This window comes from Onychostruthus taczanowskii, unplaced genomic scaffold, assembly GCF_017590055.1.
Source record: "Onychostruthus taczanowskii isolate IOZ18803 unplaced genomic scaffold, ASM1759005v1 scaffold19, whole genome shotgun sequence".
NCBI lineage: Eukaryota > Metazoa > Chordata > Aves > Passeriformes > Passeridae > Onychostruthus > Onychostruthus taczanowskii.
This window is the reverse complement of record NW_024499128.1, coordinates 3626101-3651740: the sequence shown is the minus strand read 5'-3', so window position 1 is coordinate 3651740 and position 25640 is coordinate 3626101. Positions and strand designations below refer to the sequence as shown.

General features: G+C 39.9%; 1 protein-coding gene across 1 annotated transcript; it reads right to left on the bottom strand.

Moving 5' to 3' along the window:
* Positions 1 to 5282: 5282 nt before the first annotated feature.
* CIITA (class II major histocompatibility complex transactivator) lies at positions 5283 to 24501 on the bottom strand. The gene is made up of 19 exons (XM_041401571.1): positions 24490 to 24501; positions 24218 to 24359; positions 22481 to 22594; positions 21995 to 22054; positions 20607 to 20690; positions 19989 to 20051; positions 17221 to 17370; positions 15925 to 16047; positions 15734 to 15790; positions 13697 to 13762; positions 11542 to 13249; positions 11257 to 11430; positions 10335 to 10406; positions 8965 to 9045; positions 7854 to 7946; positions 7417 to 7500; positions 6602 to 6685; positions 6035 to 6118; positions 5283 to 5355 (listed from the first exon to the last, which is right to left on the bottom strand). The coding sequence occupies exons 1-19, from the start codon at positions 24499 to 24501 to the stop codon at positions 5283 to 5285; spliced, it is 3324 nt and encodes a 1107-aa protein (XP_041257505.1).
* Positions 24502 to 25640: the final 1139 nt, after the last annotated feature.

Here is a 25640-nt window from a genome sequence, read left to right as displayed (position 1 = left end):
ACACAGCATTTCTCCAAGATAGGTTTCATCAGGTGCAGTTCAGGACGTTTAAACACTGACAACATAATCCCTGGACAGCAATTCAGGAATAAAGTAACTTAGGGCACAATATTCTAACGCATTATATATATGTATATATATATATTTAGGGAAGACAAATCCCCATTTAGGTACCTGTTTAGACTGGTTTTGTTTTATTGTCGTTATACTTTTTTAGAAAAGTCTGATTTTGTAACTGTGCAATTTTTAAATCGACTTGATGTATCAAGAACATTTTGGATAAAGCAGAATTGAAAACAATTCTGCTGACACTCTCTGCCTGGTGTCTGTCCTCTGCAGTCTGTGTGTGCCATCTGCTCCCAGCGTGGGCTCCCTGCTGCAGACAGATGGTGTCAGGAGTCTCTTTGCAGCCACTATGAGGGAACAAGAGGGTGATGGCTTAGATCCCCCATGAAACAATGACAAACTTGTGTATCCTGATACTCTCAGTGTGTTGCATTCAATAGCACATTTTAGCTCCTAGGCGGTAGAAATCAGCTCCAAGTTCCCAAAATTCTGTGCTCCAAATGCAATTTTCAGCTGCTCCTGCAGGAGGGGAAGCACTGACACCAAACCACACAGCATTTCTCCAAGATAGGTTTCATCAGGTGCAGTTCAGGACCTTTAAACACTGACAAGTGTTTTGTTCCACATAATCCCTGGACAGCAATTCAGGAATAAAGTAACTTAGGGCACAATATTCTAACGCATTATATATATGTATATATATATATTTAGGGAAGACAAATCCCCATTTAGGTACCTGTAGAAAGAATAACCAAGTTTACAAACTTGTCAAGCCCATTTGGTACCAACACAGTAAAGGCTGAATTTTGCTACTGCTGCCTCTATAATTATTAATTCATAGAGTTCATAGAGGTGGCTTCACTCGTTGGTCAGGTCCCACATAAGTCTTTTTAAGAACATGGTTCAGTTTGTCACTGTTGGTACTTACTGCAGTACCTAGGAGTTTGTAATAAGTTCTCTACACTGGGTTTGTGCCACACAGTGCACAACAAAACAATACAAATTTCCCTGAGTCAGTCACTTTGGAGATTCTGAATCTTAGACCAAGATTCCTGATTTCTCAGAACAGCTCAGCTTAATGCATTTAAGGGATGGGGAGAGTGTTACAGGCTCTGACTGCGATGGTAACACAATCCTGGGCATTTTAGCAAGGCTTCTTTGACAACAAAAAGAGATGGACATAAAGAGAGCAGCATTTTTCTCATCCTAAAAGATTGTTTTAGAATAGAGATTTGATCACAACAGCTTCTTAGAGGGTAGCTAGTGAATTCAGTTTCTATACACAAGGCATTCATTTGACAAAAACATTTTGGAGGAGCTTGGTGCCATAAGAATATCCAGACTTGCAACCCAGATTAAGTTTAGAACTTCTAACTGCAAAGATTGAGAAAGGATGAAAAGCCCTTTTTGCTTTTATTAGCAGGTGGCCTCAGTCAGCACGTTTGTATCTCCTGATCCTGAACTTACAGTCTGTCCGTTGGCATTGCAAGAACTTGTTCCTGTTAAGAAAGAATTATTTCTCCATTTCCAGCCCACTGAACTGTTCTGTCCATTCTGTCTCCCTCACGCACAGTGCTTTCCATTAGCCTGCAATACAAAGCCCCAAACCTGTTACTGTGGCAGAAGCCAGCAGTTCCTGTGTGGTTTCATAGTGTTTCCAAGAGAAAAATCAAAATTTCAATGGGTACTAGAAGGTATTGTTAAACAGAATACTTACTTTTATTAATACTTTACAAAAGATATGTAAAGACAACCAAAACACTGTATCAAAATTTACAATCTGTACATTATAAACATACATTCCCACTAATTCAGAGAACAGCAGTACGCCCAAGATGATTTTAGCAGTCCAGACAGCATCCTGTAACATTCAGCTGCCTGTGGAATATTTAGCACATTCTCAGACTCAGTCATGGTAAAGTGCAGCTGCAGAATATATCCCTAAAGGGCATTTGTCATCCAAAGCTTAGTTAGGAGAGGTCTTGACAAGGGCTCACCACGGATGTGTGTGGCTGCAGTGCCACAGTCTGATGGGAATATCACACCAGATTTGGCTTAAACTACCTCCCATTCAAGCAGCTCCAAGAGGAGAGAATAAGTAAGATTTTTATCCATGGCTCTGGCTAGAGTTTGGCCACAGAGAAGAACCATGCAGATAGTTTAGAAAAATACCACATTCTAATTACAATCATATTCTCCACAGAGTGGGAAACCACCTTGCTCTCTGTTCCTTTACATGTTTCATTCCCTGCTCTCAGAAATAACAAACAGATCTTTATTCCTCCCTTCTTTCTTTAATTTTTCCACTCTCTTTAATCTGCCTGCATCCCTGCTGTCAAGATTCTGCAGGAACTGAAACTTAAGCAGAGGAGTAGAACTTGCTGGAAATAAAATTAATGTTGTGATTTTGAGCTGTTTAAATTGGGGAATTTTTAAAGACCAAGAAACAGAGTTTTTGAGAGGTTAGTTGAGAGATTCTAGTTTGCACAGATCCTTGGGTTAGTATTGTCAGTGCTTCCTAGCAGAAGAGATTTCAAAGAGGTTGTTGAACTAACCCTGAGCTAACTGTGAAGTAAAGACTTCCCAATTTGTAGCATTTTGAGCATTCCTAGCTTTTTCAAACCCTTTTTGTTGTTCTGTCTCAGTCTGTATCTGGATAGGAAGCCAGAATGGTGCTCCTGCCCTGACAATTGCCTCTGCACAATTTTAAGTTCTCTTCATGTTCACAGAGCAGAAATAAAAGAATAAAAGAGAAAATTGGTTTGCTGTTGCAGTCAGCAGGATGAATATTTGGCCCACATATGACTGAGACCAGCAGCATAATAGTGCTTTGAAATGTGCTTTTGTCTGACAAAAGCCTGGTTACTGCCTGGTTACTCCTAACTCTGAACCAAAGGCCACATAAACCACACACAGTAGTGATATCACTGTCAAGTATAAAATTGGTGCTTGTAAACATTCGTGCTGCCAGCTGCATTTAAGAAATGAAATTCCAATCCAGGTATATGAATTCAGAGTTCTCATTTGAGACAAAGTAAAAACCTTCAAAGACTGTTTGAGGATTTGTGTGCAATAAACTGGCTATTTTTATCTATTTGGATTTCTGCAATAATGTTAGAAGAATCCTTCATAGTTTTTCAATTCCTTTCTTCTCATTACTTTTTTTTTCCCAATCTTTTTGAAGGATTCTGTAACAAGTCATAGAAGATATGTTTCTATCACTTAAGGCAGCACTGATTATTAGAGAAGAAAAGAGCAACTTCTAGAATCCTGTGGATAATCCTATCAGAACATTTTCTAGGGCTGATGACTCTTTTTTTATGCTCCTCACCCTAGTGCTTCCAATCAGTCCATACAGACAGGTGAAATCTGTAACACTCAGTTTTGAAAGTCCAAAATCATCAGACCAAATTTGATGGCAGTTATCATTGGCACCATGAAATAAACAATCAGATTTGATCTGTCAGTGCTTCAGATGTTGCAGGTTGAGCAGTTTTCAGTTTGCTCTTCAATGACTTGATGGAATTTTATACTCACAATATCCTTGTGGTTCCTGGTCTCCTTAATGGTTGTCACAGTATCCAGATGCTCTTTTCATCTTTGATGTTGCTTAACTTTTACTATTTAAGTAGAAATACAGCTGGGTCTTTGAATAGCATTTTAAAACTCTATAATTCATCCAATTTAAGCATTGTTTAGAAACTTAAATTTGATTTTTTTGCAACAAACATGAGAACACCAATTCATAAAGCAGCAAGAAGACAGGAAAGCACAGAGGACACCCTCCCCTCTTCTTTATGACACCTGTGCAATGATGAAAACAGAACATTAGATGTATACCCAGCAAATTAACCCTCATTAAGATTACCAAAACAATAGATTTAATGAGGTCTGTAAACAGACAACAGTGGCTGGTGGATGCTGAATGTTTCAAGGTTGGGAGACAGGATCCAGAGTTCCTGCTGCTATTTATCCTCAGAGCTAGTCCAGGTTTCCTCACAGTGATCATATCCCTAGTGTCCTTTCTCAAGAAGGCAGGGTTGTTCAACAGGACCAAGATTTAGTTGACTGTAGGCTAGTAAGGAGCACCACAATTTTTCACTTCTGCTGTATAAAGCTGGTCTGTGAAGCTGCTGTGGCACCTGAACCTTCCACAGCTGCAGCCAGGTCGGTGCCATACAAACAGCCCAGTCTACATCTGGACATTACTGCACTGAGAGCAGGAGTCTTGCACAAGCTTGGCTCACTCTGTGGTCCAGGGAGCCACTGGCAGCTGCAGCCATCCCATGGCCAGGCCCAGTCAAAGCATGGCTCATGCAGCTGCTGATCACACTGCAGTTTGTTTCCTGGACATCTAAAGAAAGCTGGAGCACATCTGATATCTGCCTTGACTCTGGTATCTCATTCTTCACTAGGATCATTTAGCTGATGCAACATGCATAATTTTTTTTTAAGAGCAAGAGGAAGCACATGGCAGAAAACTGGGAACAGAAATCCTACACAAACCCCCAACTTCCCATGCTGGCTGCAGCTCCTTCAGTCCAGGACCATCAAGGCATCAGATCCTGGTAATCATTGACAAACTTATTAAATTCTTCACAATGTAATTACTTCAAGGATCCTTGAAACTGTGCAGGCAATGAAGTAAAAGTGGCTGCCAGTGGTTAAACCACACAATGACACTGAGAACAAGGAATGTAGGAGGGAGTGTTTTGCTCTGAGTACAGTACAGGTACAGCTGCACAGTCAGACAAGCAGCTGTTGAGGATGTGTATTCAACAAAGGAAAAGTGAAAGGACTTACTAAAAATCAACAAAAAACAAGTTCTGAGGAGTACAGAACTCATCTATTAAACATGAGAAGTACACAGAGCTTTAGTTTTCCCCAACAAAAATGAGAAGGTAAGCAGGGCAGCTGCCAGTCACTGAACTGGGCTGGGCTGGGAGTTCTAGAGGTCCATTTTTCTTAATAAAGCACTCGCAGTCTGCTAGTGCAGTGCCAGGGAGGAGGGGGGTGCAAGGTGAGTGCAGGGAAAGGGGGCCTGATGTGACACTGATCTGTTCCACTCAAGGGCACCATCTCCATACTTGCCCATGGACACATGGATGCTGTTACTGTGCCTGCTGTCAGCGAGCCTGGAATCAAGAGCTCCCACAGAAACAAACCTGGTTGTCCCAGGGAGCCAAGGTTTGTTACCTTTATGGAATCCTCTCAATCTACACACTGATCCTGGAGTCCAGCTGGTGAAGGTGTTCAAGAACTCCATAGGGAATGGTGGGATTCCACATCCTGTAAGGGCAAATTCAGAAAGGAAAGATTTTAAGAAGTGTAATTTGTTTTACCTTCTTTTGGTATATTTGATGTGTCTGTGCCTTTTTTTGGTTGTTGTTGCTGTTGGTTTTTTTTTTCTTCTTTTTTTTTTAAGTTGTCCTTCCTTTTGACTATCATGCCATGAAAGTACATAGGCTATGGAGCAAAGGAAAATGCACTTTGATTTAGAAAAAAGCAGTTCAGTACTCCATAATCTTGTTGACTCTGGTTACAGGACACAACTGCACTCCTGTCTCTGTAACTGTTTTTAAACCTTTCATCAAACTCCCTTCCTCTGAATGTGTACTGGTACCTTCAGTCTATTTAACCTCTGATGATGGCTGCTCATTGTTTATCCCTCAAACACAAGTGGTGCAGCTCAGAGTAGGTCTGGTTCTCTGGGAGGGTAGAAGATTAGCAAAGGGAGGCTCAGTGGAAACTGTTTCAGTCAAGACAAGCTAAACTGAATGGCACCACTGGGAATGAATGCAGCTGAAACCAGAGACAACATTTTTTTAACATCTCTGCTTTTGTATTTTGCTGATGTCTTTGTTTGTGCCTCTTTTAAATCTGGCAAATACAGAAGGCAGCTTTGCCATGATTGCTAACCCAGTTTTACAGGATGAAGGTACAGCAAACAGCCTGTCAAGAGACTTACACCAGGTTCTTTATATGGGGACATTTGCGTAGGCTGTCAGTCAGCTGCTGGGCTCCAACACCAGTTATTTTGTTATACTGAACACTGAGGAATAAAAACAACTTTGTTAATCCAAATCAAATGGTGTAATCAAACATTTTATTCAAAATAAAAAGTTACTATATAGGTTAATCTGCAGAAGGGATAAGAAAGAAAAAGGAAAAAACCCAAAACAGACTGTGGATTCAAAAAACCTGTAATAATATACTTAGAAAGTTGAATGGGAACTCCATTATGTTAATTAATCTGAGGGATTCCTTTTCCCACGTTCCTGAGGTCATTCTCTAGCTCCCCCATGAGCCTATTCTCCCACCTTAACACCAATATTTCTGGGTTTATGGTGAACTGTTCCTTAATCCTTTCTAATCACTGACTATCTGGACTCTGCAGAACGACATTTTCCCTGTGAAATTTTCCCAAAACCTTCCTCAGTTTCTGTCTCCTCCAAAACCAAACATGGAACATTTGTATTTTCAGTCTCCAATGAAGTTCTCTTTCCTGGGCCATCTCAAAAGATTTCATACTCACTCTAGCACTCTTAAAGATTTCATTGCAGGAAGAACCTTTGCCAGATTTTCTGCTCCAAAATCACAAATGCTGTTATTGTACAAGCTGCAGAAAACCAGACCAGAATAGTCACAATTGAATAATGGATAATATACAAAGATATTAGATCAAGGGTTTTCAAATATGGTAAGTACACCTTAACTTTCATTTTATCCTTATTTGCAGTTAAAGTTTAAAACACAGGTTCATATTTCCTGTATCAAGAAAGGCAAATGGCCACATCCTTCTTCACCCAGCACAGATACAGCACAAATGGTCTACATTCTATTATTCTATGAATTATAAGAGCATTTCTGTCTACACAGATAAAACTAAAAATCTGCCAAAAAATGAAGCTTAAAGATTTGGGGTACAGAATTCAAAAGATTTCCACATCACCAAACTGCTCCAGAATTGCACACCAGGGTTTCTTGCATTCCCTGCTTCACTCAGGCCTGTGCCAGATATCCCAGTGCAGTGGGATGGACCATTGCCCCTGTATCAGCAGCCACAGACAGCTTTGGGTTTGCAGCAGATGTGGTGCACATCTGTGCAGGGCATGATTCATAAGTGGGTATTATGGACTGGATTTAATCATCAGTCCAATCCTTGCTATATTCCCAGATATCCTTCTGTATGTCTGTCATACTTCTTCTCCTCTTTCTGAAGACTTTATGCAAAAAGGAAGTGAAAAGCTTGGCTGCTGCACAGTGTTACCTTTGTTCCCTGTTCAGTAGTTTCTGACAGAGACAGCAAGGTATGTTTTCAAAACAACTCAACAGGATACAACTACTCACCTTAGTGTTTTTAAGGAAGACAAGGAAGGGAGAGCTGCAGCGAGGTTCTCTGCACCCAGGTCTGTTATTTTATTCTGTGACAAACTACAATAAGTGAGATAATTTTGTTAGTCGAGCACATTTATTCTAATTTATTACAATATGGGGGAAATTGTTTTTCAATTTTTAAAAATACAATTTGTACAGTCTGTTTAGACCAAATGCAGAGAAAAAGGCAAGACAGAGCCCTTGAAGAGAAGTCAGGAAAGATTAATCTATTTGTCTAATGAATGTACTGATTAAATATCTCCACAGGCTCATTGGTCTTCCATGCCCATGGGATACTTTTGCCCATAATTGTTAACAGACAGTCCCTTAAGTCTCTAGGTTTAATCTGTTTCTTCTCAAAATTTCCCTGTACTATTAACCTTACTTAAATGTTACTTTAATGCACTTACTTTAATGTTTCCAGTGATGTCAGGGTTGGAAACACTTCAGACAGACTCTTTGCTCCTTCATCTCCTATGCCATTTTCACTCAGAGCATCAAGGCTGTGTGACGACAAAGAGAGAATTAGCTTCCCTTTTAATCTAAATTTTTGTGGTTTATTCACCTCAGAGACCACTCTATCTTGAAAAGCTTCTCTGCAGTAGCCTCAATCAGTGTGAAGCATCACACAAATTATAGCTTCTCTAATAAGCAGCTTTTTGCTGCCCAAATTTAAAGCATAAGAATTTTTTTTACTAGCTGAATGCCTTGACCCATTTCCTTTGATATGCAAGATTATTAAAATAGTTATGAAATAGCTGTGTTCCAGCTAAGCTGAAAGGAGATTTCCTGTGCACACAAAAATACAGAACAGGCAAAATCCAGCAGAGGATGTAAATCCTTACCTAAACTGCTCCTTCTCCAGAGAGGGAGTATTAAAAATGAAGTTTTCCTCATATCTAGTCAGATATTGGAATTTCAGATACTAGATCCCTTCTAATCTGACAGATAATGCTGACATATATTGGATATATTTAATATTTTATTGTTTTCCTGAAATATCAGAAAAAGGCCAGCTACAAGACAGACAAATGGCCACTGGGCTGTGTAAGGCCAAAGGCTCTTCCAAACCCCAGGAACCTTCCCACAAGTGCCATGGCACAACCCTGACTGCTGCTGGTACACTTGTTTCTAGTGTAAGAAGCTTAAAACTGAGAGAGAGTTGGTTTGTCATGGATGTTCTGGAGCTCCAGTGAAGTCAGAAGTTACTGCAGGCTGTTGGTCAGTGGTGGGGCAGGAAGGGGGCCCCAGGAGCTCTGTGCTGAACCTTTACCCACCCAGGAACACCCCAGGAAGGGACTGAGGGTTCTCAACAAACCAACACCAGGTGTCTCCAGGGAGGATGAGGAGTGTCAGCTTTTAGACTATTGTTACAGTTTGGGAATGTTTCTGCTGGTCAGTTTGGTCATCAAACAAGGAGTCTTGTGGGCAAATAAAATGTTTCTTGGGTACAAGAGCTTCTCCATCATCAAGGGCTGCTGAGGAGAAATGTTAGCAAAGTTAATCTTTAGCAGAACTCACTCTAAATGCTGAAGTGATGGAAATGCTGCAAGAATTTTCACGAGTTTTAGCAATCCTTGAAGGCCACATGCTGGACCCAGTCTGGAAGAAAATATAGACATGCAGCAGGTTTTTTACATGCTCACAAGCAGCCAAACTCAGGAATTTTTGCAGCCCCCAATGCAAGCTAGTTTACACTCCTCAGAAGCAGCCATTCCCCACCACCTGCACCAGGGAATTCTGCTGTGAAGCCTCCAGATGAGGCTGAGGTCAGGCAGGACAGAGCTTGCACAGCAGCATTGGGACATTTGCCACTTTTTGTTCCTCTCTGCAAGACTTACCTCACTTGTTTTAGATTCTTGTATTTCTGTTCTCTATCTTTTTCAGGTTTTTCACTGTAAGTGTAATCTTGAGATGAAATACATATCTATCTCAGTATAACTGAGAAATGGAAACAAAGTTATTTCCCCCAACTAATAACAATTCAGTCTAACTTAAGATCAACACTTTACTGCAGCTTAAAGCATAAATTGCACTTTGATACTCATGCTCCAAGCATTTGTCTCTCATATCCTATTTAGAATGTCTTTGATATCAGAACAAGTTCAGCTATTTAAAAGGATTAGCATTTTAAGCAAAATTTAAATAAAGGGAAATACGAAGAGGAAATTAGAAGAGAAAGCAGCATAAAATCAGAAGTGAGGCCAAGCACAGCAGTCCCAGGTTGGATTAGATTTACAGAGCAGGAAACAGGTAAGAACACCTGATGAGAATTCTCCATTGCACTGCTGCAGTTTCTGCCCAAATGAATTCACATGCTATGGCAGAATATTTTGAGCAATAGAATAGCCTTGGAGGCTGCTTACAGTTTGGGGGGAAAAAAAGAAGTGTTACTAAAACCTCACTTTTAAAGTAGTGTTACCAAGTCAACCTTCCATCTTCCAGGAAAAGGGTGCTAAATAATTTATTTGGGAGGCATTCTCTGATGTAATCCTCTCATGGCCTTAGTTCTGATAGAAAATTACGTCAGAAGACTCAGATAGAAAAGTTCAGCATTTCTGGGGGGAAAAGTATTTCCCAGGTAGTAGGATGACAGTCAAAATATTTTGTCCCCTGTGGCACAAGACCAGTACCTTGTGATCAGGAGTAACTTGTACTAAAGCAACAAAAAAAAATTGGTACAGCCCTGTTGATCTGTATTTCTGGAGCCAGAAATAATGTTCTTTGAGTTTTGGCCAAAAGTTAATAAATCTAGTTCAGAGAAAAGCAGGATAGCAATAAATGGGGTTTACTTTAAGCTGGCTATACATCAGTGCAATGGCTGTAGCCAGCACCCATGACTGCTCCTCCTCAAACATGACCACCTCAATCAGCAGAAGTTCAGCACTTACGCAAATTCGACTTTTCTGAGGTTTCTGATGGCAGGAATTTCATAGCTGGTGCAACCAGATGCTTCTTGCATACTAAATAAAGCACAGTAGAATCAGGGTGTGATAAATATTTTAGCAGCCAAAACAGTGCTTTAAAAACAATTTGTTAGGAAATTTTTACAGAAAATAAACGACTGTTGCATTAACTAAGGAACCAGGAAACTTCAGAGTAACTTCTGCTCCAACCTTTCATCACCTGAGTAATTTCATTCCAATAATTGCCTTTCATAGTGCAATTGTTTGCTCTTTTTCCAATAAAACTTGAAAATGCATTTTTCTAAATCAACTATTTTCTGTCAAACATGAAACTATTTTGTCTATACACATATCTTCAGAAGTCATCATTAAAAAAAAAACAAACAAAACAAACCCCAAAATTTTATTTCTGTATGTTTTTAATTGCAATCAATCCCCCAGCTACATCAGCATCAGGGATGGAGCACAGGGTTTCTAGACCATGTAACAGAAGATTTTATCTCCTGGGCTAAAGGACTGACTCAGGCCATTTGGAACCTGTGCAAAACAGGCTTTCCTTTATGCCCAGCTGCTACAGGGAGAAAGAATCAGCCCAAGCTCTGTAACTGAAAGCAAATGGAAGATGCCATACTCAGAGATTAAAGAGAAATGACAGCTGGCTCTTTCAGTGGCAGTTTTGGTGACTGCTCTGCACAGTGCTGTCAGTGCTCATTCCTGCCATGACAGCCACCTCACACGGGGGAGAAGAACCCCCTGAGATGACCCAGGAGGGTGCACTGCCTTAGTTACTTCTCCTCTGGACAAACAGACAACTCCATTGTCCAGCACTGGTGGTGAAACTGTGTTTTCATAAACTGCTATTGGTATAAATTGCTATAAGAGGAGTTTTGATCATAAATGATCCTACCAATTCATCATCTTCTCCTGCATCTCTACAAGGTCGGAGAGGTCACTGATGTCCTTCATTGTCTTGGCCTTAAAGGGATCAAGAACAAATTTCTCTGTGGACACTTTCAGCAGTTCGTAGTCTTTTGTTTGTTCTAAAGATTTCCAGAGCCTGACTGTGTCACTGAGAGAAGCCCTGTGAAGGGACAAAACATGCAAAACCAACAGATGTGACTGCTGTTGTTGCATGAAAGTGTCATCTACACACAGTGCTATGGATGATGCTGTGGGGTACAGAGGGACCAACCTGAACGATGTCACATTCCTTAGGCTGACCAAGGCTTGCAGCCCTTGCATGTCAATGCTGCTGTTCCGTAAATCCAAGGAAAACTCTTTTCTTGACCTTTTCAAAATAGAGTGCAGTACATGGACATCAGGTGGTGTAAGAACTATGCCCAGAAAAGACAAATCTGGCTCAAGTCTTAAGGCCACATGCTGCAGAAGATAATTGTTCTGTGTTTCATAAACACAACATAACAGCTCCAGCAACCTCTCTGGACAGAGACTATTAATCTGCAGCCTTCTGATGTATTTCAAGAGTGTCTTCTGCTTCTTGGTTGATTGTTTTTCAACCTCCTTTGAAAGAGAGCAGAAGTAGGGGTCATCCTGGAGAAACATCAAACCAGCCAAAAATCGAGGCATTAAATCTAACCAGTTATAAGGTTTTTTCTTCTTGGATAGAAAAGACAGGTACTTTGTTAGATTTTTATCCTTGAGCTCTTCTGCTAACAAAAGGTGAAGTGCACACAAGAAATTCTGAATGACAAAATCAGAGAATGTGCTCCCAAATTCCTCTTCTTCGCTATCTGAATGTCTGGGGAATGCAAATGGCAGGAAAAACCCATACTTCAGAGCAAACTCTTTAACTTCCTTAGAAGGAATAAGATCACTTTTCATGGCGCTTTGGTGCTTTTCTCCAAGACACCAGGCTACACGAGCTAGGGTAGCAAGACTCTCTTGATTTTGTGTGGTTGTAACATCTGTTTGCATAAACATTATCTTCTGCTGAAAAAATTTCAGGAAGACTCCAGTAAGAGTTGAAGGAAGGCTTTTCTCTCCCATTTCAAGCACTGTCTCACAGAGAAAACAAACAAACCTACACATAACAGGGCTGTAACAATGACTGAACAAGTACTCACACTCTCTGATTAATTTCAGTGCACTATCACAGTACAGCGATTCTTCAAAGTATTTGGTTATGTACAATTCTCTCTGCTGAGGGGAAAATCCTACCATTTCAATAGTCTTATCCACTTTGGACACGTACTGGTAGAGTCTGTCTTTTGGTCTTGCTGTAAGTAATAAAGTACAGCCATTGAGTATCTTTTTTTGGATGAGTCCTGAAAGCAGCTCCTTTATACTGCACAAATCCTTTTCAGGCTGGCTGGCTGAGCAACGAGGAAAATTCTCGTGATCGTGCAACCCTTTAAAACCATCAAAAATCAGAAGGACTTTATCAGGATTTTGCAAGATATACTCAAAGATCTCTTTGCTTCCCTCTTGAGGTTTTACAAAAAATTCAAGCAGCAGTTCCTTGAGACTGTATTGCTTCTCAGGCAAGCTTATTTGTTTGCAGTCAAACCAAAATACAAATTCAAACTGAGAAAACTCTCCATTGGACCAGTCCTGGCAGATCTTCTGAACGAGAATGCTTTTGCCCATTCCTGCTTTTCCCAGCACCACAATCACTTTAGTCTCTAAGCCTTTATGCTGTGGGATTTGAAATATTTGGCTTCTAACAATGGCTGTCTTTTCCTTCTCTTGCAGGTTGCAGGTTACCAGCTCCTTTTCCATTGCTTTTGCACTATTCTTTCCAGTTTTGGTTTCAGTTTGACTTTGAACAAGTGTCCCATCAATGAAGAGGTGATCCAGATTTACTTCCCGCTCCATGGTCACAGATTTGCACGTGTCTCGGAAATAATCCTTAAGGGATGAACAGAAAGTTTCCACTTGCTCTAGAGAAATAAAGAGCACACACAAACTGAAGGAACCAGTCCCCAAACTACAACACCATTTCATGGTGGCTCAAGTGCTTGATTGCAATATGGTGAAAGCACAAGCATTCCCACAAAGCCCATAGGGCTGGATTTACCCCATGCAACTGCAGCTGAGAAGTGCAGGCACAACAGACACTTTCACATCCACAAACTGAATAATTTTGGAGCTCTCTGTAGAGATGATAAAACCACTGAAGTACACTGAGCTGCTAAGCTGGTACTACAGCTAGATATCTACAGGAAGCCAAGTCTAATATCCTGAAACCAGGAATTGTGCTCAGACCCTCAGAACAGCTTCACAAATTGTTGAATGATTCCTACAAGGAGCTTCTCTGTATGGAAAGAAACAAAGAATCTTTTTCCAAAACATACTGGAAGGTTTAAGTTCAAGAGTTCTAAATTCACCTGGTCTTTTAAAAGGTTCTTCAGAAGGAATTATAGAATCTTGAGTTTCTTGAAATTTCTCTAAATCTGGAGAAACAAAACAATATACTTGATAAAGACATCTAGATAATCACTGGTTCAGCTTTACTAATTTTAACAATAAGATTAATGCAAATTTCCAAGTTTATTGTAGCATATATTCAGAGTAAGAAATAGTTTGTTAATTGTACAAGGAAAGTGAATAAACTTCTCCCACAAGTAGAATTCTGCTGATAGAATGCACTGTTAGGGGCAGAATGGCATCAAACATGACCACAGCTGTTCTGACAGCTGTGGGAAGCAGATTTACCATTACCAGGTGACATCCACTGTTCTTTTCAAATGTCAGTTTTGCATAAATTCATGTTCACACATAGTGCTTCTTTATGTCCTCAAAAGCAACAGTTCCCCTTTGTTATTCTACACCTTGTAACCAAGCACTAAAGATGAAAATGGCAGAGAAAAGACTCTTGGTAACAGTATTTACCCATTACTGTCTCTGACAAAGTCCTATTGCTGTCCAATTTTCTTTCTTTTCACCTGTTTGCTTTCAAACTACTGCAGACTTTTGCAGTTGGGTCAGGTGAACAGTGTCTCCTTTACACAAAGGAATTGGGATTTTTTCAGAGAGAACATTCCTGCAGATTGGTAATTGCAGAGTATCTGTTTTGACAAAACTTCTGGTAGGAAGAGCTTTGCAGATGCAAGACAATTTAAATTGACAGAGACTGTAACAAACTCAGCCTCAGAGTCTTGTAACTACACACAGCAGAGATGTGCAAAAAATTACCTAAACCAAAACAGATTAATCTCCCTAAATATGTACAAATGTGTTTCATACCATAATATCATCTTGATGATCTGGATGTAGAATATGGTCTAAAAGAAATACAAATCTTACAGTTTCAGAGATCTGGTAATTAATTCCTACCCTGCATGCCAGAAACCTTCAGAATGGTTTGAGTTCAAAATTGCTTCTAAAAGGGAAGCACCACAGGCCTCCAGTAAGAAAGATATTAAATAGATGTTGGGCAAGTGTCTGTTTTTTTAATTTACTGTTTATTTTATGAACTAAGAAAACAGAATGGAAGAACAGAAAAAAAAATCTGTAATGAGACATGTAGATGGGAAACTGGTCAAAGCAGGTAGGAGCAAGAACTTTTAAAAAAGGAAAATGAACTGGCTTGGCATCTCACATGCTAATTTATCTGCTGCTACATCTGGAATTCCAGGGCTTATGGCATACATATATTGTGAATCAAAAGTAGTAAACCAGTTGGCATTGTTTATTCACATAAACAGTAAATATAATTTACAAAGACTTCCCCACACCTAGGGATATTTGCCTCTTAATGTCCATGTTATACTTTTGCTTTTGGGGTAGTGGAAGCCACCAGAGGGCAACAAACTCCTGCACTGGGCATAGGGACCAGAAACAACACTGATATCAAATATGGTTTCCAACAGCCCTCTGAGGGTTGGAAGAAAAGTGTCTCAGGAAAGTTTGTTACCTGAAGGGGGACTGTTAAATTCTGACCAAGGCTCTGATTTCATTACAAGCCTTTCTGTGCATTAGGTTTCAGTATTGCTTAGTCATAAGTCATCATCATGTTGGTTTTGGGGCTTCCATGGGAGCTGGCTGCAGTCTGGCTGCCAGCACTGAGCATTTAAGATGCTCAGGCCATGCCAGCATCAGATCATCTCCACTTTCTGAGGGTGCTCCAGCACCCTGGGCTTTGCATTGTTTTAACTAAACCTGACTTCTTCCAGAAACTGGATGTCATAACAAACACAGGGGATTGGCTGCTGAACCTGAAGCTCTACAACTCTTACCTGTACATTTTGGATCAGAGTAAGCAGCCTGTGTTCAATACAAAGAAAGAAATACCATCCATTTTTGGTTTTTAAAGGTTAACATGAGTAAAGCCTGGAGGGTAGAACTGGCTTTGAGTAGAAGCAATATGGTTTCTCTCCCAGTTCAAAGTGCTGTACATATATAAACCCCAATTTTCTACTTACCACATAAATTAACTGCAAAATTTGGAGACATTAATGTTTCCATGGAAGATGTCAGCACTGGCAAGAAACAAAGCATAGTTTTCAGCATATCATAGCCATCAATAACCAAATTTAATCAATGCTGCTGTTGGCAGCATTGATTTTTTAGCACTTTACGCCTCTTTAGGGGGATAAAAGACTATTGCTCTTACCTGGATATACTATAACATCAGATGTGCCATTTTCAAGAACAAAGTTAAATATCTGCTGAGGAGGACCTGCCAAGCCTGGATTCTCTTTTGGTAGGCACTCTGAGGTCAAAGGTTCTGACAATCCTGAAATGAGTGCAGAATAATTACTCTTCTATTTTTAAAGGGTTCTGCTTTCTAAATCTTTATGAAAGAGAAGAAGCTTTCTAACAGGTACTTATCCTTTCTGGCAGCTTCTAGACAAATCTTCCTGGTGGAGAATTCACAGGATCACATGAGGTCCATAGAACCCATTAAAAGAAGAATTCTTACAAGGTATGATGAACTTGAGATACAAGGGATTACCCAGCTTTTAGCAGACACTGTTTTCAATAGTCTAAAGAGAAATTCTATTATCATAAGGAAAAGTGCTTAAGGCAAAGTCTGTAATTCAAAGATCCAGAGAAGAGAAAATGTAAATAGTATGTATCTTCTTTAAATTTACCTTCCTTGCACTACATCCTTCCCAAATAACTGCACATCATGCAGGCTGTACAAGCATCCTCCCTCTCAATCCACACTGAGAAAGTTTTTTGATGATTCAGTGCTTGCAATTTAATCAGCCATAGCTCTGAATTTCTGTAGGTGGGACAGAATTTCTTCTGCTACTTTATGCTGCTTCAGCTCGCATGAGGTACTTCAAGACTTCCAACTTACACACTGGTTTTGGTTCCTTTCCAGCACAGACTTAACAGTGAAAGGTGTTGAACTGGGCCTTTGTCATCAGCACTTCTCAGTGCACCACAAGCACTCTCTGCAACCCAGCATGGCCCAGGCCAGGTGCCTACACAGCCCATCAGTGGGATTACTGCTCAGTTCTCAGTTTTCTTGAGCTAAATCACAGCCTAGATTTTGCTCTACTGCTGCAAATGTAATTATCCCTCAGTCCTTTACAAATCTCTGGGTGAAAAAAGAAATTGGATCTAAATTAAAGTTTAATAATGAAAATTTTGTGACTTGCTATTCTTAAGACAAGTAAATAATTCCTTAGATTAGCATATAGTAAATAACTGTTCTGTTATAACCTGCACCAATTAAATGAAAGATTCATTCTACTCAATTAGGAGAAATGCCCTTTTAATTTCCCTTGAATATTTTTCATTTTTTAGTGAGTGCCACACCTTTAAGAGCTGCCAAACCTGCCATTTTCCTGCCATTGCTCATAGTCAATGACAAGATTTATAAGAGAGTTTTCCCTACTCTCAGCCTGTGTAAATCAGCCTGTGTACAGGTGCACACCCACAGCTGTACTCTACGTACCAGGAATTATGAGGCTTCTTTCCAGCCCATGGGCAGCAGGAACAGAACAGGACATGTGCTGGTTAGTTAGGGAGGTGCAGCTCACTGGGTGGCTGTTGAGAGGCATAGCAAAGAAACTGCCATTCCCTGCAGAAGCTGCAGGGACTTCCACTTTAAAATAAAATAGCAAAACAAAAGGAGAAAGTTATCTCATTGGTAGAATTTAAAGGAACCAAAGAAGAGGTCTCAGTAGATATGATAAACCACTTGATTCTGATCAGCTGTGTTTTGATTTCCAAAAGCAAGAACAATTCAAAATAGCTTTCTGAAAACTATTTAGCTCTCAAAATTGAAAATGTATTTATTAAATTCTGTAGTAGATCACTTTTTCTTCTCAGTAGTTTCTCTTTAAATTTTATTTTCCTTCATCTTTCCTGGTCTCTCTTATTTCCAGATGTATATAGATGTACATGACCCTACACATGGATGACTGACAGGTAAGACATAACAATGTCTTACACTGGCTGTACTGATTTTCCAAGCACAGTTTGCTGCCTCAATATTGCACAAGAGCAGAGGGGCCCACAAGCAATCAGCTGGGAACCTTGACTCCCTAATTAGACACTACAGTGCTTGTAAGGACAAAGAGTGTGTGTTAAGTGTCTCCCAAAGAACAGTCACAAACACCAGAGCTTTTAAAGATGCATCTCCTCTGAAGCATATTTTTTTCCTCCAAGAATAGAACAAATGGAGTGAGAGGTTTGTGTACAATTGTACAATTTTATCTACTTATCAAAAGACTCCTACAAATCAAGTAAGTCACACCTTAGGTTTTGCTTTTTCTTTCCCTCTCCTGTCTAGCTACAAGTAAGTCTATACTTCATCACTTTCTGTGGTCTGATGTTTTTATCAGGAGCTACAAACCTGTCTGGGGTTTGTGCCACTATTTAATTCAATTCCTTTGAAAGAATCTCATCCTTGGCTTATACTTTGAACTTTAGTACACACTATTCTCTTTGCTGTAGGTAGTCTTGCACTTCTGAAGAGCTGATGCATTTTCCTTTGCAGGATCATACTGTGACACCCATGACAGGTTAAATAAACTGTTGATTTTGTCAAGTAGCTCATCTTTTTGTCTATTAGATTTTTCTACCTAGTACTTATACTGTCTTATGTATATTTTCCTTCCTCAGCACCTTCACTGGGTCAAGAACAGTAGAGAAACTAATAATATTCTGAGGACTTCCAGCAAAAGGATGGTTGGAGCTTCATGAAGCACCTGTTAGCTCTGTGATGGTCCTTTCATCTGGAATGCAGGTTCTGTAGGGTGAGGCATTTGGAACTGATGTGCCATTTCCTTATGGCAAACTATTATTAATAGTGTGGCATAAATATTGGCTTATAAAAGTGCCAAATCTATAAAGGAACTTAAGCAAATAGAAAGTAATCCACCTTTAACGGCTACTAACTGCCAGGAATTTCACCTGTGTCTAAATAACTACAGTCAGCAGGTACCAGTCCAGTAGAAACTCTGATAACTTCCCCAGAGCTACCAAACATGTTTTTCTGCTCAGTTCTCCCTCCCAGTCCCTCAGAACTCCACAAGAACACTGGGAAACCAGCTTGGATGGCAGTCATGGTGCACATGTACTTTCTCGGATTTTCACACAGTCTGTGCCAGCTCCTTATCTGAACTGTGCTGAGGTGCAGTCCCAGATCCCAGAGCTCTGCATGGAACTCTAGGTTACACACTGGTTTGGCCACTCCCCCATATGTACATGGCCCCTAGAGTTTGGTACAGCCAGAGACCCCTTAGGAGGCTTCTGAGGTGTGCTGATATAAAACGAGTCAGATGTTCATTCAAAACACAATATAAAATAGTTAAAACGATTGCTGTTAAAACAGGTTGTTCTCGTCTGGATTTTGGGAGAGTATTTTGCTGGTTTAGCTCTGCCCGAGATACCCTTTAGGCTACAGCTGGGTGAGAACATTAGCATCACTTTACACTCAGGGGACAAGTTCCAGCCTGCCTGCTGGCCCCGGGTGTTGTCTTGTAGATTATCTAACAATGTGCAAAACTTAGAATTTTCCCTTTCTCCCTTTTTTCAGTTTAAAGGACTTTATAGCATGGACTGGGCCAAGAAATCATCTCTTCACAGTTATTATTTTCACTAGGATGTTGCACTGGACTTTTGGAAGATGTCACACTTGGAAGAGTCTCAAACACAGGGCATGTGGAGCTATGACCTGATGGGTAATATGACTCAGGTCATAGCTCTACATTTCCTGGATTTGATCCTTTTTGTTCCAAGTGAGACATTTTCCAAAAATCCAATGAAAAAAACAGGTATATGTGATAAAATTTACAGAATTTGGCACAGACCCAGGTCTCTATTATTTTTCTTTCTTCTCTCATGTGGATTTAGAAAAGGTCAACTGTGCCTCTGCTGATGTTAAGCAAGCAATTTTCGTATCACCTGGCAGGAACATGTACTTTTGAAGTATAAGGATCCAGCTGTTCTTAGGCTACCATGTAGCTGATCTGAAGCTGCACAATTTAATAGCTGCAGATAAGAGGATGTGGATTTGTTATATCATAAATTAGTAAGGGGAATCTAATCTAAGGTGATTTTTGCAGAAACATGAAAATGCATGATGATCAAAATCAACAAATCTATGACAGCAAACTTTTCTGGAAGGTAGAGTTATAGTACCTAACAGAGGATGAGATTTTGGAACATGAGACAATACATGTTCAATAACCTTTTCTTATTCAGCCAATGACTTACCAGTTTTCTTATATTTGGGTTCTGAAGCATCACAGTAACTGTCTGCTGCAGAGCCTAAGAAAGCTGAAAGAAAGCAAGGTAATAGTAAGTGGCAAAATTTTGGTAATTTTAAATTTACCCCACAAAACTTATTTTAAGTAGAAGGGGGTGTTGCCAGTTTCCATTCAGCTATTTCAGGTCCAGTGTATAAAAATGAATGTGAAAAGCCTCATGTTATTTTGCTCTGTGAAGTTTTAATTAGGCTGCAGATTTTTGTGCCAAAGATGTTTGCTGTTGTTCTTGCAGTTAAAAAGGCAATTGTTCAGCCAATGCTTACTGAGCTATAGATACACTGAAAACAAAGTCAACACTGCCACGAGGATGACAAAAATGCAAAGAAATATAACATGTTTAATGTTATGTTACAGGAAAACAAATTCTGCGAACTGTAAATTCTACGCTTGGAAGAGCTGCTTTCAGTTCCGGCCCACGAGCCTGAGCAAAGCCACAGGAAGCACGTCTGGTGTCACTGAAGAACTGCATGACAAGTGCACTGGGGCTGTGCTAAAGCCAAGGGGCTGTAAGGCAAGTTTAGCACTCAGGCACAAAGCCTCTCATATTCTCACTGTTCACACTTACTTCGTTTAAGACATGACTGCATCTTTATGTCAGGAAATTTCTCAGTGTTTTCAGCAGCAATGTCATCCAAAATAAGGTTCCCTGCTGAAAACATGAAATATGGTGCAATGTCAAATTTTATTCTCCTAAAAAATTACAGAGAGGAGTAAAAGCAATAGAAAGACACTAACAGAGATCAAAGATGAAATATGCTCCAAATAAAAGATAAAAACCAAATAATACGATAAAAGATGTACCCAGATCCACATGACTTAGAAAGCCCACAGAGCTCTGAGTGCAGACTTTGTCACCCTGTGTTAATTTCTGAACTGCAAACCATTAATCTACTGGCAATGGCTAATAAAGCATAAGTACTTCTCAATGCTCTAATGATGAGCAAAGGATAAAACATTGCAGCTGTGTGTCACAGTGTGATCTCAGTACTACTCAATTTATGTGCTAAAGGGATTAGATCCTTTAAGAGACAGAATAAGGGGTTCTAAAAAGATTTTATATTCTGTGCTGCAAGAACTGTGAAGTTATCCACACCATACTTTTACCAGAAAATACTTAAGAACTGATGTTGCATTCTGATTTTTTTCCAAAACCAATAAAAATATTGCCATTAGCTGCAAAACCCCCCAAATTCTAAACACACCAGGGAGCAGCATAAATCATTTGAAAAGGCATATGAGCTTCCCACATCCAGGATTATTCTAGGGAAAGACTGACCTTTAGTAAATTAGTCCAAATTATTTTGCTCAAACATAAAATAGGATATACAGATATTCTGTGAACCTTCTGGTTCTATGGATTTCTCAACAGCCACCTATTGATATATCTGTTCTGGAATAGTAAATAGCTGCATTTGTGCTGCTACCAAAACAATGATTTGGTACCACAAGTAAAGCAATATCTCCAGTCAAGAATGGATGAAGGAATGATTTACTATAATAGCATTGCTGCATTAGTCAGGGTGAGAAGTAAAACTTGACACGCTCCCTCAGGCAACTCTGTGCATCCTGGACAGAAATCAGTGTGTGCAAACTGTATTTATACACATGCAAAGTGCTCTGGGGACTTATGTGTATCATCCCTGCTGTGCTCAGAGTAAGTGTGATGCTATTGAGGCTATTAATGCACTTGACAGTGAAGCTGTGCATATTCTATCAGCATGGTGACATGATCAGCAGCTTGGTCAGAGACAAAACTGCCATCTTTGAGAAAGGCCTGAAAAATACACAAAATCCTCAAGTTTTCCAAGAAAATCCTGGGACACTGTACTCAGGGGGAAAGAAGAAGGTACCAGAGGTATAGAAACTTTACTAGTGTTCAAACTGGGGGGATGAAGCACATGTTAGACAGAAAACTGCCAAGGAGAAAGTGAGTTTCTGCCATATCAATCTTACCAAAAATGTCTTCAACCTGCTTCTCCTGCTGATCCTTGAGCACATATTCTACTAATTCAGCTAGCAACAAAAGAAAAAAAAACCAAAAGAGGAACACAGTAATGACACAGTAAATGTCACAGCAAAACTCTAGTAAGCTTATCCTCATTAACAGAACTCTGCAATGTAACTAAAATGGAGGAGTTAGATTAAGTTTTTCTTGTAACTTGTTGTTCAGGAAATAAAGATCACAAGAAAAGAGAAGTAGAGAAAGGAAGTATTAAGCAGAAGGAGACATTAATAGAGAGATTTTCCCCCAACAACCACAAGCTACTGCTAATCAGTTTCCCCACAATGCACAGGTTCAGGTACTCTAAATTAGATCGACCACACATGACGGAAAGGCTACTTGAGTAAATGCTTCAGATTGAGAATAGAGTCTATAAGAAATAGCTATAGCAAATGACTGTAAAATAATGATTTAAACAACAAAAATTGCTTTCATACCTATTTTAGCATAAGCATCCGTGGTGTTGCAACAGGGGTAGAACCCATCCCCATTTTCATATGGGAAATCCATATTATTTAACTGTTCATAGTTGCTGGCATCAACTTCAAGATCTAGAGTTAATAAGGAATATGCATTGGCTCAATGAATGCCACAACCAAGCATAAAAAAACCAGATAGCAGGACATGCAGAACAGGCAGATTTGTTACTTCAGCAGAAGGCTTTGGCTTTTCATTGTGTGTTGGCTAAGAAGGAAAAGAACTGAACTCTCAGTAATTCACAGTCACCTGGAAATCAGCACTTTTCTTTTGCTAAACTCTGAGACCTCATCTCTCCTAGTAAATAAAATACTTCCTGAATCCATTCTATGATGAGACAGCTTATTAAACCTTCTTATCCTTCATGATATGGTGGTATCACCCAGATGCCCTGTTCAGAACAATGCTGTGTCCATGCTAATCCCTGAATTGCACTGCAAATTGCCTGTGAAGCTGCCAGTTGGTCAGGGACCATGCTAACACCTTCACAGCAGAGATGCCCAGCTTCCAGTAACTGCTGCCATGTCCTGATGATGTTTGATTTACCTGCATCATCTCAGACATTGCTAAGGCTCAAAAGTATTCCAATTAGTGAAACATCTGTGATAGCATGAGTCAGTGCTTGACCCCTAATTCATCCTACTTTCAGTCACTGAGCAAGTGAGGACATGGGGTAGGAACACTCCTGCAGGTGTTTTTAACAGTCAGAAACTGAGAGGGAAAAGCCTAACCTGGGAAATGATCAATCACAAAGATAATTCTGGTGGTCACTTCTCCACTGATTTGCCACCTGGCATTGGTCACTCATGAAAGCCACAATGCTCCAGATTGGTAATATTTTCCACCTATTTGGCACAGAGCTGTGAGACTGCATGCCTGGCTTACATCAGCTCTTCTCCTCTCATTGCCATTCTCAACCCATGGTCCAGCTCATGTGTTTAACATAAGCTCAACTAATGTTCCATTCCACAGATAGACATTCATAATTTTATAACAGAACACTCAGGGAAGGGAGAGCAGATCAGTCCACAATTTCCACAGAAAGCAGCACAAAGTTTGAGATCCAGGGCAACCTCCTAATCTGATTACTTGTAGGAACTGAATGGCAAGAAATTATCAACTTTATACTCTTGCCCTTCTGCTTTCTCATTTGTAATGGAATTAAAAAATCACCATATAACAAAAAGCTGGAAAATGGCATCTGGTAATGAAACTCCATTGTTTTGGTGCCTTAGGATCTCAGAATCTAAAGCTGTTTGCTCATGGACTGCGTTCATCACAAACTCATCTAAAAGTCTCTATTTAGCAAAACGTTTGGCTTCAAGCCATAGAGGTGTTGACAATTATACTTGGCCAGCTTATGACAGGAACATTTGCAAACAAACTACTTACAGGAATGATACCCAAATGAAAGACAGTGTCATGCCCTGATGAGTGACAGTACAGTGTGTTTTGTTAGACTGACTGAGCAGGATACTATAAATATGCACAATTTAAAAACATGACAGTTTCTGGAAGCAGTGATTGTATGTACAGACACAGACAAACTTACCACATCCTAGCACCTAGTGCTTGTAGACTTTAACTCAGTCACCATAATAAACTGCCATGAGGTGGCCTTGGAGCTGAGAGGAGATGGCAATGACTTACAGTGTGAGGAATAAACCAGTCAAGTATTTTTTTAGTGTCTTACTAACCTGTAGAGAAGTCACCTTCTTCATCTCCAGACGACTTAGGATCAAAGAAAGTACACAGATGCAATGGGTCAATATCACTGTGCAGTAAATCAAGGTAGCCATTTTCAGGCACAAATACTGAATCCATGGTTTGTCTCTTTGTCTGAAATCAAATTGCACAGCAGTTATTATGACACAGCCACAGCTTTTGTCAGTCAAATCCACAAATCTTGCACTGTGGCTTTCTGTTGGCAAGACACAGATCTTGAGGCTGGAGAGCTGGTATTACTTACCAAGACCTGCATTGAGTTATAACCCTGAGTTTCTTAGAGATGCAGAGACAGCTTGCAGTGAGACTTACCTATCTTTTACTCCAGGGAGAGGAGTGGGATACTGCAGTCTGACCACCTGGACCAAAAGTGCCAATATTGAATAAGTGGCAACCCTGGTATCTTATCAGGATATAAATGATACACAAATCCAGCAGGTATCAGGGAAATTAGAAGACTGAGTGAGTATGATAGGAGAATCCAGAAGCCCCATTTGTTCATAAAGTTTATCTGTTCCTCCACATCATTGTAAATTCCCTTCTATTTCCATCCAGTTACTGCAGCAGAAACTAGAATCAGTTCAAACATTCCTCCTGGATATTCCACAAATATAGAATAACACTACATGTTACTTACTCATCATCTCTATCAAATTATTTCAAACCCAAATATTGGCTCTTCAGTGTTTATAGATCACTGGTGTAAATGCCACCTGAGCTGGTGATCCAAATTATTTACTCCAGCATAATACTGAGATACCAGGATGAAAAGAACAACCACCAAAATTTTCAGACTCTATCCTGTTAAAATAGGTGTTCGCCCTCCACAACCATGGAAAGCTTCAGTTTGGCCTCAAACAGCATATTTTGCAATGAAGAATATCTAATAAATGGCTCTCAAATACTCTGCCCTTAGCAGAAGACCACTGATGTCCCTGTTTGCATCCATCTCTGTTCCTGAGGAGTGCAAACACAGAGCAACTGCTGTACCATGAAACCTACTTGCAACATGGAAAAACCAACAACAGCCAACACTGCAGCTGTGATGAAAGAAGGCAGAGCAGACCTCATCACACACTACCACGTGCTGCCTTGTTATCAACTCATCTTCATTCCTCTTACCCCTCCATGGGGTTGTCCCTCTGAACAGCTTGGAAATGGATATTTCTGCATTTGCTGCAGAAAATGCCAAAATCTAGAGCCAGAAGTTTGAAAAGTAGGTGAACATGGTGTGGATCCATGAGTAGGAATAGTCTACACGAAGATAGTTCTCCTTTTTCATGTTTTATGGCCTCACTACACTACCAAGATTACAAAAATTTGATATTATTGCCTGGAAGCTATAAATGGAAAGCAGAAGTTGAGAAACCTGCCTGAGAACCAAGAATGAGGTTA